At 38.9% G+C, this 20,954-nt stretch overlaps 1 protein-coding gene across 1 annotated transcript; it reads right to left on the reverse strand.

Annotated features, from left to right (window-relative positions):
- Nucleotides 1-1,295: 1,295 nt before the first annotated feature.
- LOC307119354 (uncharacterized protein) lies at nucleotides 1,296-17,577 on the reverse strand. The gene is made up of 3 exons (XM_079805579.1): nucleotides 17,447-17,577; nucleotides 9,549-9,851; nucleotides 1,296-2,812 (listed from the first exon to the last, which is right to left on the reverse strand). The coding sequence occupies exons 2-3, from the start codon at nucleotides 9,631-9,633 to the stop codon at nucleotides 1,551-1,553; spliced, it is 1,347 nt and encodes a 448-aa protein (XP_079661705.1). The 5' UTR covers nucleotides 9,634-9,851; nucleotides 17,447-17,577; the 3' UTR covers nucleotides 1,296-1,550.
- Between the last annotated feature and the right edge of the window lie 3,377 nt (nucleotides 17,578-20,954).

A 20,954-nucleotide genomic window follows, 5' to 3' on the forward strand; every position in this document is an offset into this window, starting at 1 on the left:
GCAGTGAATGAGTGTAATTTTTCCTCAGTGACACTACAATGCTCTGTCTGATGTGATGCTGTATTAGACGGCTGCATGGTTAAAAAAAATTTCCTAATATTATCAATCTTACATGTGAAGAAGTTCATAAAGTCATTACTGCTTTGCTGTTTAAAATCATCAGAAGTTGAAGCTTTATTTTTGGTTAATTTAGCCACTGTATCGAATAAATACCTTGGGTTGTGTTTGTTTTCTTCCAAGAGAGTTGAGAAATAAGCAGATCTAGCAGTTTTTACAGCTTTTCTGTATGTGATCATGTGCTCTTTCCACGAATTACGAAATACCTCTAATTTTGTTTTCTTCCAGCTGCGCTCCATTTTTCTGGCTGCTGTTTTAAGGGCCCGGGTGTGCTCGTTGTACCACGGCGTTGGACTATTTTCTTTAATCTTCTTTAAGCGCAGAGGAGCAACTGTGTCTAAAGTACTGGAAAAGAGAGAGTCAATAGTTTCTGTTGCAACATCGAGTTCTTCTATACTATCTGGGATGCTGAGCAGATGATACTGATGAGGGAGATTATTTAAAAAGCAATCTTTAGTAGCGGCAGTGATTGTCCTGCCATTTTTAAAGCGAGGGGGCGGCTTTGCAACCTTAGCTAAATTAAGTATACATGATACTAAGTAATGATCTGAGATGTCATCGCTCTGCTGCAGAATTTCAACGGTATCAACATTTATTCCATGTGACAATATTAGGTCTAAAGTATGATTATGGCGATGAGTGGCTCCTGACACGTGTTGCCTAACTCCAATAGAGTTTAGTGTGTCTTTAAATGCTAATCCCAATACGTCTTTTCCGTTGTCTACATGGATATTAAAATCACCAACAATTAGTACTTTATCTACGGCCAGTACTAACTCTGATAGAAAATCAGCAAATTCTTTGATAAAGTCTGTATTATGCCCAGGTGGCCTGTATACAGTAGCTAACACAAATGTTGAACGGGTTTTATCATGTACACTACATAGCGTTACATAAAGCACCAAAACTTCGAACGTCCTTCGAAGAAATATAAAAAAAAATTCACACTGATGTGTTTTTGGCTTCTGATCTAGTTTTATGTTTTGATACATTCTTTTCCGTTTTTCAGCAATTACTCTTTTTGTTACTTTTTGCAACTTTTCTTAACAGTTTTCATAACTTTTCATATTTTCATTAATTATACATTTTCATAATACTGTACATCTCAAACATTATCACAGTATTAAGATAGAATGATAAAAACTCAATGTGATTAAAACTACAAGTCATTCTCTGTTCATTAAACAGGTCAATCAAGACAAGATGTTTCCGTTTTATTTCTCATAATTGCATTACAAACAGACGTCAAGTAAATAAGGAAATGACATGAATATATCCAATTCTAGAAAGAACTATTTAGCACACAATCCATCCTGACAGAAAATAAAAACACAACGGCTTTATTTACACTAAGAGTTGTTGACTTGTGAAGTGGAAGAAACTCCATATTTTAACTCACAGTTTTTACTATTTGACATGAAAACAAATGTTGCTCACTTACAATATTTTTTAATATGAGTTTGAAGGCTTGATAACTGTCTGAAACTCTTCTCACACTGAGTGCAGTGGTACGGCTTCTCTCCAGTATGAACTCGCTCATGATCTTTCAGGGATCCAGACTGAGTGAATCTCTTGTCACAGTATGAGCACTTGTAAGGTTTTTCTCCAGTGTGAATTCTTTGGTGCAGTTTCAGATGACCAGCTCTAGTAAAGCTCTTCCCACAGTCACAACACACATGATCTCTCACTCCATCATGTGTTTTCTGGTGCTGTTTAAAACTGTTCAGTCGTGAAAAACTCTTTCCACAGAGAGAACACACATGAGGTCTCTCTTCTGAATGAAATTGCATGTGTGTTTGTAGATTTGATGATGAATTAAAACCTTTACCACACTGATCACAGTTAAATGGCCTTTCTCCAGTGTGAATGCGCAGATGATTTTTTAAACCTGTTGGATCTCTGAAACTCTTCTCACACTGAGTACAGTGGTACGGCTTCTCTCCAGTATGAACTCGCTCATGTGATTTCAGGTTTTCAGACTGAGTGAATCTCTTGTCACAGTATGAGCACTTGAAAGGTTTTTCTCCAGTGTGAATTCTTTGGTGCCGTTTCAGATGACCAGCTCTACTAAAGCTCATCCCACAGTCACAACACACATGATCTCTCACACCTGTGTGTGTTTTCTGGTGATCTTTAAAACCGTATAGCCGTGAAAAACTCTTTCCACAGAGAGAACACACATGAGGCTTCTCATCTGAATGAACTATCAGGTGTTGTTTTAGATCTGATGATGAAATAAAATCTTTATCACAGTGATCACAGTTAAATGGTTTTTCTCCAGAGTGACGGAGCAGATGAACACTGAGATCTGATGATCGAGTAAAACTCTTTTCACACTGAGTGCATGTATACGGTTTCTCTCCAGTGTGAATTCTCATGTGTGTGTCAAGGTCTTGTTTTTGTCTGAAACTCTTTCCACACTGAGTGCATGTATATGGTTTCTCTCCAGTGTGAACTCTCAAATGTGTGTTAAGGTGTCCTTTATGTGTGAAACTCTTTCCACACTGAGTGCATGTATACGGTTTCTCTCCAGTGTGAACTCTCATGTGTATGTTAAGGTGTCCTTTATGTGTGAAACTCTTTCCACACTGAGAGCAGGTGTGCAGCTTTTTGGCTTTTGTTTCTTGAGTTTTGAAGTCACAGAGTTTCTTTACATCATTTAGTTTGTGTAGTTGCTCCGTCACTTCCATCTGGTCTAAAATAAACATATTAATCTGTTAGAAACAGGTCAAGGAGGATAAATGTGAAAATGAAAAACACTCAGCAGAAAGAAAGAAATCTGGGCCTGTATTTATAAAACTTTTCAGAAATGATCTTAAGAATATTCTTAAGCTTTAACTTAAGTGTAAAAAAAATCTTAGTAAAAAGTAGGACTTGTCTAAGAGTAGGAGACTTTTATAAAGAAGTTAAAAGCAACCTTCAGCAAAGTCTAAGACCGACTAATGTGGCACTTAAGTGTTGCAAACTAACTGTGCGTTCATACCGCCGCTGGCGAGAGCATCAAAGTAGCCGGAAGTCATTCATTTTCAATGGGAGCTGGCGGTGAGCTACGGCGAGAGCGGCGCGGCGCATCTTGGACGATTTGCGGCGTCGAGCAGAGTTGAAATCAGGTCAAATTTATGGTTAAGCTATGACGCGGTTCGGTGGCAACCAATGGGAATGTAGTAGTGCTCCCCTTGAGATGATTCTAGAGAACGCTGTGCTGTAAACTTTGGTTCCGACCACATTAGTTCCCAAGCAAAAAATGGAGGAGAGGTTGATCACTGCTGGTGCGGCGGGTTAGATAAGAAGACGCGCAACATTATTTATACACCACACAAATGGCTTTAATGGTTAGCAAATATGTAACTATAATTGTTAAAGGGGTCATAGAATGACATTTTTGTACAAGTTAATATGATTCTTTAGTGTCTAAATGAAAAGTTTGTAATATACTTTAATTAAAAATTCTCATTAGTATTGTAAGAAAACACTCAATTTACCTGGTCAAAACCAGCTCAGTTTTCAGCAAGTCATTTCAGTGTATGTGACTTTAAATGATAATGAGCTTTGCTCACCCCGCCCCCTCTGCTCTGTGGGGCGTTCGGTTCGACCCGACACAACACACGTGGAGTGTTGCCTTGACAACATTTGAGGGTATATTTTCGAGAAATAATGGCAACGGGAGTCTCTGAGGACACATCTGAGCAACCTTATCATTTTGAACCGGAGTCGGACCAGGAACAGATGACGAACCCATCGAAGTTCGAACAGGACGTTTCTGAATGGTTGGTTAACGTCATGTCACTTTGATCTATCTTTGTACTGGCAGAGTAGTGTAGTTGCTATGTGTTTACTGATGTGTTAGTTCATTGACAGATTGATGTTATGTTTTAAGATTTTTTTTTTTACATTACTTCTTAATCAGTAACAGACACCGTTATAAACCATGTACAAAAGTAAGCTTAGTGTAGTGTTACCACGTTAACTTTATCACCCGAGTACACAGTTTGTGTAATAACAAACATAACGCGTTGTTCATTATAAACGTGGGATTATGAATTATATTGAGAGCGTCATACACAGAAAGCATGCCGTAATGTAACTTACCCTGTAAACTTTAGCCTCATTCATCGTGAAGCGTGCAAGCGATTTGCAAAGATTAATATAAAGGTTAATAAAACGTTACACTCACATCTTCTGAAGGTGCAGCAGGAACACAATCCTTTTTTCAAGAGCAGCTTATTAGCAAAACCTGCTTTATACTGACGCTCGTTTATAAAGCAGTCTGCTGAGAAATGATTCGCGCAAACATTGACGTTGATCGGGGAGAATATTCCCTTCTAAAACAAAACTCAGCAGCAACTGGGTCTTCAGCGGTTCGGATTTAGGAACATCAAAATGACTGCTGTGTTCGTTATTACACCCAACAACACAACACCACAATCGCTTAGACGCCATTCTGCTCCAGCGTATCAACAATGGCGGACTGATGACAGCTCGCTCAGGGCGGGTCTGTGTTGAAACGCTGCTGTCAATCAACAATCTTAGGAGGGGCGTACACCGTGTAACGTCACACGATCAGACGGCTCGATTTGACACAGGGGAAAATATATAAGGAGATTAAAAAAAAACACTGGATGTATTTTTATCATTATAGGATGGTTGTGTACAGGCACTGCCAACACACATTTCCGTATAATCAACTTGTAAAAGTCCATGTACCATTCTATGACCCCTTTAAGATCTTTCCAGCGATCCGCTTTTTCACTTTCACATTTAAATGATTTCATGAGGTTATATTATACAATTATACCCTACCTGTGGTCAGTCTGCACAAACGCCGATCAACATGATTTTGCTTTGCAGCCCCTTTAAATGCAGTTTTAAAAATGACCAAGCATTCGATCTACGTCAGAGCGGCAGCGTGTCCACGAATCTTTCTACAGCGTCGATGGCAGGGCGGCCAGAGCAAAGTTTGACGCTCTCGCCGGCTCACTGTCTGGTTTCAATAAAATATTACAATTGAAAAATATAAACACTTGAAAAATTAAAAACACATTTGATCCTTTTTTTCTTTATTTAGAAAATAGTGCCAAAGACCCCTGTTGAACGCATGACATCTATCTGCAAGAAAGTCATCAGTACATTCTCCCTCAGCTGGAAGAAAAAGAGGGACTTAAGTAACTGCCATCACATCGCTGACGGCGAGAGCGTCAAAGTGGCCGGAAGTCATTCATTTTTAATGGGAGCTGGCGGTGAGCTCTGGCGAGAGCAGCGCGGTTTGGAAGATTTGGGCGTCGAGGAGAGTTGAAATCAGGTACACTTTATGGTAATTAGCTATGATGCGTTTCGGCGGCAACCAATCTGAATGAAGAAGTGCTCTGCTTGAGAGGATTACAGAGAACTCAGTCCTGTAAACTTTAGTTCCGACTATAATGATAATAATATGATAATTTGAGAGAGCTTTGCACTTGCACTAATATGAGAGAGCTTTGCACTTAAGTTGCCTAGATCCAGGCATAAATTGTTTTTGATTTAAAGACATTCACGGCCTAACATCTGCACGTTGAACTGCAATTATCAGAGCCAGCTGAGCGAACGAAATAGTGTATATATACAGTAGCCAGGTGTCTTGCCATTCGGGAAAGCGAACGGCTTTTGAAGCAGGTCGGCTAAGCGCGCATGTAAGTTTTGAACATATTCTTTAGTCCTGTTGCACGACTCAAATAGCTTGATTCTCCTACTAATATTTTATTTTGTTCTGTGTGATTTTTAGCCTTGTATTACTGCCATAGCCAATTGCAAAATTGCATTTGAATAAGATAATCTGACGTTGTTATTACCGAGAGAGCTTTGCACTTAAGTTGCCTAGATCCAGGCATAAATTGGTTTTGATTTAAAGACATTCACGGCCTATCATCTGCGCGTTGAACTGCAATTATCAGAGCCAGCCAATCTCACTCAGCAACGAATAGGTTCTATTTAACGAGCGTTCCATAGCTGGCGCAGAAGCGTCAGCGGAAGCGTTCAGCCCGCGTTTCAGCCTCCGCGTGTGAAGACCGACGCGGGCAAAGACATCTGTATTCGACTCTTCCTCTGCGCGACTCCTCCGAGGCAGGGACTCCGATAAGGCACCGAGTTATCTCCTTCTTCTCCCTTCATCTTTTTTCTTTTTTTTTCTTTTCCTCTTCATCTTCCTTTCCTCTCTCTAACCATGTGCGTCCACTCCATCCCCGTTATCTCGCAACCAGGACCCACTATTACACGTAGACGTAGACGTAGACGACACCGTAACACCGCTAATCTACTTCCTGTTCCCTCCTCCTCTAATGCCCCTCCGTCTCTTTCTTTTTCTGTGGGGCTATGGAATTGTCAGTCAGCTGTCAATAAAGCTGACTTCATTCCTGCCTTTGCCACTCAATCCACTCTCAAAATCCTGGCCTTGACTGAGACCTGGATCCGTCCAGAAGACTCAGCAACACCTGCTGCTCTCTCTAATAACTTCTCTTTCTCCCACACCCCTCGCCAGACTGGGAGGGGTGGGGGCACGGGTCTTCTCATTTCTAACAATTGGAAATACTCATCTCACACAGCTCTTTGCAAAAACAACACATTTGAATATCATGCTATAACGCTTACAACTCCCACTAAAATACATATTGTAGTCATTTACCGCCCCCCAGGTCCACTGACCACCTTTGTTGATGAGCTAGATGTTCTGCTGTCCTCATTTCCAGAGGATGGCTGCCCACTCATAGTACTCGGCGACTTCAACATTCACCTGGACAAATCCTATGCCTCAGATTTCCACACCCTCCTAGCTTCATTCGACCTCAAACGCCTCATCACTTCACATACCCACAAATCTGGTAACCAACTGGACCTCATTTACACACGCAACTGCTCTACAGACAATATCTTGGTCAAACCTCTACACATCTCGGATCACTTTTTCATCACATTTAATCTTCAACTTACTACTCGCACACCACCAGTTCCTCCACCAGTTACTTTCAGACGAAACCTACGCTCACTCTCTCCTTCTCATCTTTCCTCTGCTGTCTCTTCCTCCCTTCCCTCATCCACACAATTCTCTTCTATGGATGTTAACACTGCAACTGACACTCTATGCTCCACTTTAACTTCATGTCTAGACAATATCTGCCCTCTTTCTTTTAGGCCAGCACGAGCTACTCCCTCTAACCCTTGGTTATCTGATGTTATTCGTGAACACCGGACGATACTCAGGGCAGCAGAGAGGAAATGGCATAAATCAAATCACCCATCTGATCTAGCTAAGTATCAGTCTTTGCTCTCATCCTTCTCGAATGAAGTACACGCAGCTAAATCTTCTTATTTCCAAAACAAAATCAGCAGCACTTCAAACTCACGCACACTATTCAGAACATTCAACTCTCTGCTCTGTCCTCCTCCACCACCTCCCACCACCTCCCTATCTCCAGACGACTTTGCACAATTCTTCACAAACAAAACAACAACTATTAGCAATCAGTTCTCACCCACACACACTGTGGATTTTAGATCTGCCACTTCCACGACCGAACATACTCTCTCCTCATTTTCCACACTCACTGAGGCCGAAGTATCTAAACTTCTCCTCTCCAGCCATCCTACCACCTGTCCTCTCGATCCCATTCCCTCACACCTCCTTCAAGCCATCTCTCCTACTCTCCTTCCTGCACTCACACACATCATCAACACATCGCTCTGCACTGGCACTTTCCCTACCACTTTCAAGCAGGCTCGGGTAACTCCACTGCTTAAGAAACCCACTTTAAACGCATCACTCATAGATAACTACAGACCTGTCTCTCTCCTGCCATTCATAGCAAAAACTCTTGAACGAGTTGTTTTCAACCAGGTTTCATCCTTCCTCTCACAGAATAATCAGCTGGACACTAACCAATCCGGTTTCAAAAGGGGCCACTCCACAGAGACTGTATTACTGTCGGTCACCGAAGCCCTGCGGATAGCTAAAGCTGAGTCCAAATCATCAGTCCTCGTCCTCCTTGATCTATCTGCTGCCTTTGACACGGTAAATCATCAGATTCTTCTGTCCACCCTCTCATCACTGGGCATCACAGGGACTCCGCTCCTTTGGTTTGAATCTTATCTCACAGGTAGGTCCTTCAAGGTTGCCTGGAGAGGAGAGGAATCCCAAGCCCATCAACTGACCACGGGGGTTCCTCAGGGCTCAGTGCTTGGACGTCTCCTTTTCTCCATTTACACTACTTCATTAGGTCCCATCATACAGACACATGGCTTCTCATATCACTGCTATGGGGATGACACTCAGCTCTACCTTTCATTCCAACCAGATGACCCCACAGTAGCTGCACGAATCTCCAGCTGTCTGGCTGACATCTCTGCATGGATGAGTAAAAATCACCTACAGCTCAACCTGGCAAAGACTGAGTTCCTCATCTGTCCCGCCAGTCCCACTATGCAACATGACTTCACCATCCAGCTAGGTACATCCCTGATCTCCCCTTCAAAATCACTCAGAAATCTTGGAGTTACATTTGATGACCAGTTGTCCTTCAGAGAACACATTGCTAAGACAGCTCGCTCGTGCAGGTTTGCGCTCTACAACATCAGGAAGATCAGACCGTTCCTAACAGAACACGCAACACAGCTTCTTGTCCAGGCCCTGGTTATTTCTAGACTTGACTACTGCAATGCGCTTCTGGCTGGACTCCCCTCTTGTGCGATCCAAACACTTCGAATGATCCAGAATGCAGCGGCACGTCTGGTCTTCAACGAGCCCAAAAGGACCCACGTCACACCCCTCTTCATCTCACTGCACTGGCTACCACTCGCTGCTCGCATCAAGTTTAAGGTGCTGACGCTCGCCTACAGAGCCACCACGCACTCAGCTCCTGCATACTTTGACTCGATTCTACGACTCCACACCCCCACCAGAAGCCTTCGTTCAGCTAAGGAGCGAAGGCTTGTGGTACCTTCACAGAGAGGCAAAAAATCCCTTTCCAGAACATTTTCATTCAACGTTCCCAGCTGGTGGAACGATCTGCCCACCGCCATCCGAAATGTTGATTCATTGACAACATTCAAAAGTCAACTAAAAACTCATCTCTTCCGTGAGCACTTAACCTCTTAAAAAAAAAAAAAAAAAAAAACCTTTCCTTTCCTCTTTTCCTCCTCTTTCCCTCCCTACTCTAGCCTGTACTACACTGAGAAATGTACACGGACTAAGTATTTCAGGCACTTGTTGCGCTCACTCGACTCTTCACGACCAATCGCTTATTGTACCCCCAAGTTGTAAGTCGCTTTGGATAAAAGCGTCTGCTAAATGCATAAATGTAAATGTAATTTAGATGCATTTCTCTATCATTTATCATCTACATATTGCTTATTATTTCAAAGCTACTAAAGCAGTCAATAATGAAGAATGAAGAATGGACACCAACCTATTTGTTCCTCAGTCTCTTCATGTTTTATTCTGGATGGTTCTGGATAACTCATGTCTTCAATCTCCTCTTTAATAAACTCCATCTTTAACAGTCACACAGATTTCAGCTGCTACACCTGGAGTTTGTCCTTCTCTTGTAGGATGATGGGAATATTCCCAGTATTTATTGGTGAATTGTTGTGGGAGGGGCTTCACTGGTGGGAGTGGCTTCACTGGTGGGAGTGGCTTCACTGGTGGGAGGGACTTCACTGCAGATGTGAACTGTGATCACTGTGAGATACTGACGCCCACAGGACCAGATCTGGAAAAATCAAAGAGAAGTTACTGAATTTTTACTGGATTACTTTAATTACACTTACAGTTAAAGGGTTAGTTCACCCAAAAAATACAATTCTGTCATTAATTACTTACCCTCATGTCATTCGACACCCGTAAGACCTTTGTTCATCTTCGGAACACAAATTAAGATATTTTTGTTGAAATCCGATAGCTCAGAAAGGCCTCCATTGGCTCAATGCACTGTAACTTGAACTCTCAAGACCCATAAAAGGCACTAAAGACGTCGTTACAAAGTCCATCTCACTACAGTGGTTCTACAATAACTTTATGAAGCGACGTGAATAGTTTTTGTGCGCAAACAAAAATCAAAATAGCGACTTTATTCAACTTCATTCTTGGCCTCAGACGTGAACTCATGAAGCACCACAACGCATGCGCGAGAATATGACTTTTCTGTATATTTTATAAAGTCGCTATTTAGATTTTTTGTTTGCGCACAAAAACTATTCTCGACGCTTCATAAAGTTATTGTATAACCACTGAAGTGAGATAGACTTTGTAACAACGTCTTTAGTACCTTTTATGGGTCTTGAGAGTGTAAATTTCATTGCTGTCAATGGAGGCCTTTCTGAGCCATCGGATTTCAACAAAAATATCTTAATTTCTTAATATCTTAAAGGGTAACTAAACCCCAGCTCAGAGCTTAACTTCACCCACTGGCAATTTTTGAAAAATGCTGGAAAAGTGGGCAGAGCCCGGCGAACACAGAGGGGACGAACCGAGGGCGGGGCTGAGCGGAGGGCGTGCACCTGAGACCCGCAGTGATAGATTGATTGACAGCTGTCTGACTCGCGAGTTGCAAAGATGGAGAATGACTGGAGTGACGCCAGTAGCTTTGCAGCAGAGCGGTCATTCTCCTACCTTCACCTGAAATGGAGGAGGGTGGATTGTCTGTAGACACAAACCCGGAGCCTTATTAATGCGAGCCACTGGCTCAAACTGCGTTAACTCCCGATGCCGACGATGCTAGCGAAGCAGCAGCGCAAGAGAACTGACCTAATCTATGAACAGTCATCTGTCACAGTTCACTGAATGCCACAAAAAAATAGATCAGATATCTGATATTCATACAATGTATTTTCATTCAAATGAACTGAATCAATAAGCAGTGCAGGACCATAAGTTCAGACCTAATAGCCTATTATAAACGGATTTCCTCAAATAAGTTAGACTATATACGCCAGCACGTTACAGTACTGTTGTTCGTTACCGCAGCAACCACTTGCGTGTCAGGGTTTGAAAGCGCGTCTCATGTATGAAACTTAACTGTACACAAGACGGGCGGCAATAATACGCGAGAAAATCCTGACGTGTACTGACAGCTGCATTATTTAACCGCAGTTTCTTCATTACAACGTTAAAGCAAGTGTTAAGTCAGTTTCATTCATAATGTTTCTACTTCATGTAACATGACAGTTTATATTGGAGGGAAGCCGTTCTCATCATGTGATTGGGGAAAACCTTTCTGAGGGCGTGGTGAGCTTGTGCCAGGGGCGCGGATAGTGAGCCGTTGGAAGAACAATCATAATAATACGTCACGATGTACCATGGGCGTAGATTACGCGGGGGACGGGGGGACATGTCCCCCTAATTTTTAATAAAACGTACATTTGTCCCCCACCCTTTTACCGGGTCGCACCGGTCCTAGTCGACCCGCTCCGTGCGGGATTCGAACCGGCGTCTAGTCGCACCGCTCTTACTGGCCTACGTCTGTTACACGGGCAAGTTCGTTTACGTAGAAGCCAACGTAAATAAATCTAGATTTAAATTCAAAGACACAAAATAATCTATACATGACCTGTCATTTTATTCGTATCCAAAAATTAGGCGATCTGAACACTATGTTAACACTCTCGTGCAACACTCCACTTCATACTCGAAGCCATAGGGCGCGCTCTCACAGAAAAAACAAAACTGATTCGTAGAAGTAAAACCTGTCACGTTCCAAAGGCATTCAGCGCTGTAGCAGCAGCTGAATAAAAATAATCGCTATGACTGATGAAACGTGACAACAAACACGATTGCGACAATATATGGCTTGTGTTTTTCCAGCCATCTCAAGATATTTATTGACAATAAAGAATATGAATAATGCAGTGCTAACTGACAGCCTTTTTAATGTTTAGTATCTTATGCTTGCCAAGGCTGCATTTATTTAATAAAAAATACAGTTAAAACATTAATATTGCGAAATATATTCACATATATATTCACAGATGTTTTAATTTGTAATGATATAGTAAAGTGTCATTTATTCCTGTGATCAAAGTTGAAATTTAAGCATACATCAGTCTTCAGTATCACATGATCCTTCTGAAAACATTCTAATATGATCATTTGATGAAAAGGAAACATTTAGGATTATAATCATTGTTGAAAACAGCTGTGGAAACCATGATGCATTTTATTTTTCAGGATTTTTTAATGAATAGAAAGTTAAATGAACAGCATTTATTTGCATTGAATAAAGCATGAATAAATATTTTGTTATATTATAAATGCCACTTGATCAATTTAATGCATGTTTGATGAATAAAAGTATTAATTTCTCTCTTTTTATCTTCCCACAAATAGTGGGAATAGTTTCATGATTTCCACAAAAATGAAGCAGCACAACTGTTTTCAACATTGATAATAATCATAAATGTTTCTTGAGCATCAAATGATCATATTAGAATGATTTCTGAAAGATCATGTGACACTGAAGACTGGAGTAATGATGATACATTCAGCTTTGATCACAGGAATAAATTACAAAGATTTTTTTCTTTTTTACTATATATTCTATATATATATATTACTATATAAAATGTAATATTCACACAGCTGCTTTACATTGGGATAATATTTCACTGCATTACTTTTTTACTGCATTTTTTATTAAATAAATGCAGCCTTGTTGAGCAGAAGACTTCTTTCAAAAACATTTAACAATTGTGATGTTTCCAAACTTTTGATAGGTACTGTATATTTTCTGCCTTATTCTGTGATTTTTTTTTTTTACAAAGCATAAAATCCATGGGGACTTAATGCACAAGTGTTTGTAGTACATAAACCAATCATAAAATTGGCATAACATATAGGGACAACATTTATAAATAGTCTATATATATAATAGATATAGTCTCTCTATAAATTCGGCGGTTCTTATAACTGACTAGTCAGTGACTTTTTTTGTTTGTTCGTTCACTGTTCCAGTGGGTGAATGTTCTCACTAAAGTCTTGTCTTTCTTTTTGTTCATTAAATGCAAGGGGACTAAAGGAGAAAGTAAAACGCAAAGGTATATTTTTGTTTTGTAAGGGGCAGAAGTCACATGTTGTTTTTCTACAAGAGACTCACTCGACGGAAGAAGATGCTGCGTTTTGGAAAATGCAGTGGGGAGATCATGGCTCCAATCGATCAGCAGGTGGCGCCATATGCCTGAAAAATTGCCCTGGGAAGGTTGTGACTTTTCAGTCTGATGCTCATGCACATTGGCTTGCTGCTGTGGTTAACTGTGAAGGTGTTTTTGTAATTTTAGTTAATGTTTATGGTTATAGCACAACTGGGCAGAACAAGATTTTATTTTCTCATATTACAGAGGTTGTCACGCAGCTAAAATCGAAATTTGATACTAATTGGAGGTGATTTTAATTTGTCAACTGACGAGTGGCTGGATAGATCTCCTTCTTGTAATACAACCCACCATTTCAATAGTATTATTCAGGAGTTGCGCCACTCACATTTCCTTACAGATTTAAGAGTTAGAGAGTTAAGAATCCCAATGCGAATCAGTATTCCTGGTTCAGACCTAATGGATCCTCTAAGTCACGTATCGACTTTTGGCTTATCACTGAAGAGAATTCTGAGCTTGCTACTAATGTTTTCATTTCTGCTGCCCCGCTGACAGACCATTGCCTGATTTCCTTAACTTTGAAACCAGCAACAAATCATACTGTTAGGAAAGACTATTGGAAGTTTAATGCAGAACTTTTAAAAGATGAAGATTATTGTAGTCAAATAAGACATTGAATTAGTGAGATTAATGATGACTTTTCTTTAACCTATAATGGGATTTAATGGGAGTATTTTAAATTTAAAACAAGGGAAATTTCAATTCGGTTTAGTAAACAAAAAAGCAGGAAACTTAAACAAAAGGAGGTTAGGTTAATTCAGGAAATCAATGCCTGTAGTACAGAAGAAACAACTCAAGATGTTGAAAAATTACGTTCTCTTCAAGCTAAATTAGACAACATGTATTTATTGAAAGCACAAGGAGCTTTTATAAGGTCTCGTGCAAAATGGATGGAAAATGGAGAGAAGAACACCGCTTATTTTTGTCGGTTAGAGAAGAGGAGACAGTTAATTACAGATCCTAAATGAATATCTAATGAAATCTGTTCATTTTATAGTAATATTTACTCTTCATCATACTTTGAAAATAACGGTGAGGAATTTCTTGAAAAGATTAAAGATTTGATCCCACAGATTGATACTGAATTTAAAGAACACTGTGATGAAGACCTGAGGTTAGAGGAACTTGATTTTGTTATTAAAAAAATGCAGTTTGGTAAATCTCCTGGACAGGATGGTTTGACTACTAATTTTTACAAATTCTTCTGGGAGGATATAAATGACTTGTTATTTAAGGCTTTAAAGGAGTTCTGTGAATCTAACTCTTTACTTCCTACTATGAAACAGGGGTTAATTATTCTCATTCCAAAGTCAAACAAAGACAAAAGAATTGCTGAGAATCTGAGGCCGATTACCTTACTTAATGTTGATTATAAAATTCTTACATCTGTATTCGCTAATAGATTAAAATTCAGATTGAGTCAAGTGATAAGTGAAACCCAATCTGGGTTTATTAAAGGAAGATTAATACACAACAATATTAGACTTGTCTTAGACTTGATTGATTATGGACATTTAATTAAGGATGATGGGTTTGTGTTGTTTCTTGATTTCTATAAGGCATTAGATACTGTAGAACATAAATTTATTTGACATGCATTGAAGTTTTTTGGGTTTGGTCATAAATTTGTTAAATTGATCGAGATGTTGTACAAAGATATAAATAGTTCTGTATCGTTACCATTTGGGACTTCTAAAAGATTTAACATTAATAGAGGTATTAGACAAGGGGATCCTGCAAGTCCATATTTATTTATTTTAATTGCTGAACTCTTAGCAATTTATGTGAAAAACAGTAAAGATATTAAGCCTTTGAATGTTTTAGGAAATCAGCTAATTATAACCCAACTAGCAGACGATACAGCCCTGTTTCTTAGTGATGTGGAGCAGATTCCAGTTGCCATCAATCTGGTGGTTCATTTCTCAAAAGCTTCTGGTCTACAATTCAATTTAAAAAAAGTGTGAATTAATGGCACTTCACGAGCATACAGAATCTCAATTGTTCAACATTCCATTAAAAAATGAGGTAAAATACTTAGGAATTATTATTACTAAAGACCCTAAAAATTAGAGAGAAAAAATAATTTGATTGATAATATGAAAAAAAGTCAAAATATTTTAAATATGTGGTTACCAAGAAATATATCTATATTTGGCAGAATTCTCATACAGAAGTCAGAAGCACTTTCCAGGTTGATTTAGCCAGAATTTTCTTTGAGTATATCTGATAGATGGATAAGGGACATAAATTAAATTCAGTATACATTTATTTGGAAAAACAAGCACCATTATATAAGAAAGTCCGATGCAGTGAAGCCGATCAGTGACGGAGGGTTGAACGTGATTGATTTTGATGTTATGAATGGTACTCTTAAGTTAAAGTGGCTTCAAGCTTTCCTTAGAAACAGACATTCTGTTTGATTTAGTTTTTCTTCTAAAATATTTGATTCATTTGGAGGCATTGATTTCCTTTTAAAGTGTGATTTTGAGCCATCAAAACTAAAGTGTAAACTTTCATCGTTTCATAGTCAGGTATTATTATATTGGAAATTAATTTACAAACTCAATTTTTCACCACAGTTGTTCTTTGTGGGATAATAGGTATATCCTTATGAAGGGAAAGTCTGTGTTTGTTCAGGACCGGATGGAAAAAGGTGTCTGGTTCATTGTACATATTATGAATGGAAATGGAAATTTTCTTAGTTATGATGTTTCTGTGAAAAATACAATATAATTTCTTCTCAGAAGTTATATATGTCTTTGGTGAAAGCTGTTCCTGTTGGTTTGGTTCAGTTGATTAAAAGTGCCTTGTGTTATTCACCTGTGATTCCAAGTTTGGGTAATCTAACCATCTCTGGTGTTCATTTTACAGAGCACAGCTGTAATATTAAGGTTTTAAGAACATTCAGTACACAGCACACAGATTTTCCCTTCTAAAGTAAAAAAGAGGCCGCTTGTTTTTGCTTTTGCTAAAGATCAGGTGGTTCGAATTAGAACAAGATTTCTTTCTTTTCCACTTCTACCGAAGGCTAAAGAAGTTCAGTTTAAAATTATTAATGATATTTATCCCTGCAATGAGTTTCTCAGACACAGATTTAACTTGGATTGTAATAAGTGCACATTTTGTGAAACAGATATAGAGTCATTGGAACATTTGTTTTATTTATGCAAATTCTCAAAAAAATTCTGGGATGACCTCTATGTTTGGTTAAATTTAAAATATGTAATACCTGACTTTGATTTTATGACTGTAAAATATGTCTTTTTTTCAGAATTGTGATGTTGAATTTTTGATTAATAATATTGTGATTTTGGCCAACTACTTCATTCATAAATGTAGATTCTTGAATAACCCCCCCACTTTTATACTTTTCCAGAAAGATTTAATGGTCTTCTTCAAATCCTTAAAACTCATGCGTCACAAAAAAGCCCTTAAATTATCTAATCTTTTGAATGTATTTTTTGACGATTAAGCCCCTTGTATTTTATTTTATGTATTTTATTTATTTTTCTCTTTTTGTTAATACTATTTGTATATTTAGTTTATATTCATTTTTTGTTATGCTGCTATTTGGAACTTTGAAATTGTATTAAGATTCTTATACCTGTTCAATTGGCTTTTTGTTTGTACTTATAAGCAATAAAAAAAGAAAAAAAAGAAAAGAAAATTCAACTGCAGTCGCCTCAACTCTTTACGGGTGTTGAACGACATGAGGGTAATTAATTAATGACAGAACTTTCATTTTTGGGTGAACTCACCCTTTAAATTAATTAAACACGTTTTCTGTCAGGAATATGGAGTATTTTGATACAAGTTAGATATTAATTGTCTCTAAAACAATGTTTGTTGAACTCCTGTCCAAAGTCTGAGAAACAACAGGACCATCATGTTTATCTGAGCTGCTGAAAAGCCTCTTTGTCTCCTAAAGTTCCCTGTTTTCCCCTCATTCATTATGCTGATGTCTGAGATCTTCTGTAAAGTGGCACATTAAGCACATTTTATTGGTGTAATAGAGTCAGAGTCTGTGAAAAACTCTCTGCCAACATATTATTACACTCATAATAAACCAGGACACACAACGCATTTCATGACATTGGTCTTAAACATGTAAACTCTGGAGCTGATTAATGTTAAACTCTGTAATCTGAGAAACATCTCTCACCTGCAGACTGGAAATATAAGGCATCCGGAGGAAATATTACACTTTTGTCCTTCATTCACGATCGTTAACAGCGTCGCTTTCAGCTTCAACTGATCTCAGCTCGTCCCGTCTCTCGCGAGTCTCTCTTCTGCGCATGGCCAGTGCCCGTATTTTTTTTCTTAAAGGGGCCGCGTATTCTTAAACAGGCCCGGTTCCAGAATCAAATTACGGGCTGCGTCCGAAAACCTAGACAGCTGATCTGTTTCCTTCACTGCCTTATCAGACAATGACTTTTAAGGCAGCGTTTGTGCATGAAGGCACCTCACAAAACTGATTTCTGTTCAGCTTTTTTCATCATTGGCCCTAAGTCTTTGGCTTCCCAATTCTTTCCTGTATATAAAGATACATGGGGAACAGAATTTGGTACATTGAACCAACTTTTTGTAAATTAATTTCCAGTTATTTTCATTGCTGCTCCCTGTTTACCTATTATGATGTATTTTGAGGTAATCTCAATTTTTGGACCGTCTGTTTCTTTTTGCCATTTCTTTTCTATTTTTTCATCTCTCTCATCGTCATATATCATAGCACAGTGAAATCCTGAATTTAGTAACTGAGCTCCAGAAATCTGCGCTTCAATAAACTTTCCCCATTTATTAATTATTTGTCTTACATAATTTTCTATTTGTCCTATTCTGTATACATTTGCTTTTGGCTCAGAAATCATCATTTGAGTTCCTATTCCTTGTAAGTCTATATACACTCCTTCTGGAGAACCCCAAATTTGAAGTCCTAATTTACATAATGCATCTCTTCCTAACAAGTTTACAGGAGTTTGATTTGATACAAGAACTGGTAAGGTCACACTTTTATTTTTAGTCTGTAAGCAAACTGGAGCTGTCATAGGAATTAACTGCTTTTGTCCCGAGAATCCTATTGTCTTTGCAAATTTTCCAGACCAGGGGAGGTGTGAGGCATAACTTGAGTTTAGACAGGTAAAGACTGCCCCGTATCAACTAACATGGGTGTGTCTTTACCCTCTATTTTTACTTTTAACATTGGATCTTGATCAGCATTAGTTGTTAAAATTGGAAGCTGATTTTCCCCTATAGGATTCTCTGGGCACCCCTAATATCCCTGATTGGGACCTCCCCAAGGGTTTACTGGGCCTTGACATGGACCTTGATAGGGCCGTTGCCAACCCACCCCACCTTCCACCCCTGAGTGACTGTTGCCATGGATTGTTTGAGCCAGGGGCGGTTCTAGACCCTTTTTAGGGGGGCTTCAGCCCCCTTAACTTCTGCCCCAGCCCCCCTAAAAAATGTGTGATTAACCTTTAAAGCATATGAAACTGTCTGGAGGCTTCAGCTTCGTCCCGTCTTTTAGTCAGTGTGTTTGTCAATCCGCAGTGGCGCCGAGCAGAGCGCACGTCAGAAGCAGAGGTGTGTGCGTTCATCTGAGCCTCATTGGTCTGTCATCGCTCGTCAATGTCCAAATATTCGAGAAAACCAATCAAATCAGAGTAGGCAGGCTTTATGTTCACACAGAATCTGCTGAGGCTAAACGCAAATTTTAGCAGCACGACTCGACGTCAAGTGAGAGAAATGTAAGCTAAGACTGCTTCTTTAAGTCAGAAATGTTAAACAAAGATAAAAATATTCAGGCAAATGAATAGCCTACACTTTGTTCTAATTTCGCCAATTTGAATTGAAAATAGGCCAATGTGATTCATAATGCAATTAATAAACAAGAAATATTAACAAAACCGTTTTCTTCAGATTAGGCATAAGATTAATAATTAATGTGTATTTTGTAAATTAATATTATTCCATTTATAGCCTTCAGTAAAAAAATAAAAAAGCTCAGCTATTTCAGCCTGTATTGGGCATAAGATTAGTAATGAATGTGTTTATTTTGTGAATTAATTTAATAAACTTAAAACTTTAATAAACAGTAAATTAATGTGTCTAAGAAAAGTATTCATAAAACATATAAATATCAGTATGTTAATATGTAAACCATATTTACTTTCTTCTCTGACGAAAATGGAAAAACTATATCAGTTAAAGCTCAGCGTTAGGAGGGGAAGAGACTGGGCAAGATAAAAACAGAGAAAAAAGATGTGGAGATAAGAAAGACAAATAATCTACTGCCCAGTGACATGGTTTTCAAGCTACTGTTATCTAATTTTTTGGCCTTCAGAACATCTTAAAATGCACATATGTAGATCAGAGAAATAAACATTTTCTCGGGGGAGCTTTATAAGTATTACTTTATAAGTATTACTAAACAGCCATCCTATGGATATGCATGTTAGTAAGCTACTAGTTAATAGCGCAATTTGGACCCTAAAATACCATCACTGGGGGCTAAGCCCCCTAAAATGAAAATCCTAGAACCGCCCCTGGTTTGAGCACCTGGTTTTGTTATGTCCAGGCTGTCCACACCCCCAGCACAGAGGAAGATTATTACGCTTGTCTTTTCCTCTCTGTCCTCCTTCTAATGGATTTCTTTTCCATCCTGCTGGCCCTTGTTGCTGAGCATAGACATTGACCGTGGGTGTGTAACGAGTTAAAGTGAATTATATAAGTATGTAATACATTGCTTTATCACTAAAATCTTTTTATTATTTTACCGTTTTATTCCTGGTTTTCTTTTACCAATATTTGCTGTAAACGTTTTGGAGACTTTTATTTTGACACTCTCTTCTGCCGTCCTACTGACGCCATTTTCAAGCGCGCGCGCCTCTCGCCAGTCTGCATTGCATATGCTGGGGAGAGGTAAGCATTTTTCTGAGCTCTTTATTTTATGGGTAAATTAAGTTTATAAAGTGCATAAATCGATTAAATATTTTATTGTAAGTAGTACTGAGACTATTTGCAGTGTTCTGATGTATGTTTTATGCGTGAGTGGATTAAGATTATGAAGTTATATCGAGTGGGCCGTATGATATGCTATTGACATGGTTTTGAGTCTTCAATTAACTAATAACTATTATATCATACAGGAATGTTTCACGAAATGCCCGCAGTGTGAGATATGAACTCTATTCATCTATTCAATCCACGTTTACCTCTATTCAATCCACAGACGAAACCTGTTGAGTGCTGGTGTGGCTGTCAATAAATCCCCTTTGGTGAACTGCAGCGAAAGTGTCCTGGTTTTCCTTATACACAACGCAGAGAGAACGTAACGGCGGTCAGCAGAGGACCGGTTACATTGGTGCCGTGACCCGGATTTGAAGATTGCTTCCAGATCTACGTCAGTTGGGTCGCCGTGGGACGCTGCATTGAGGTTCACTGTTTCATTAGTGAAGAACTGTGAGAAACAAACAGACACTTGTTATTTCTAATACTGACTTTTCTCATTTGAGTGACACTTTCTCACGTTTTTTTTATATTTTTCAAGAGTGTTTAAATTCTGTTTGGACATTTAGCATTAAGTGTAAAAAGACAAATTGTGAGTGAAATTTAACATGGCATTCAGTTTAAAAGGAGATGAGTTTGATGCAAATGAGACGATGACTGAT

The sequence above is a fragment of the Gobio gobio genome (assembly GCF_949357685.1).
Source record: "Gobio gobio genome assembly, chromosome: 23".
Lineage (NCBI taxonomy): Eukaryota > Metazoa > Chordata > Actinopteri > Cypriniformes > Gobionidae > Gobio > Gobio gobio.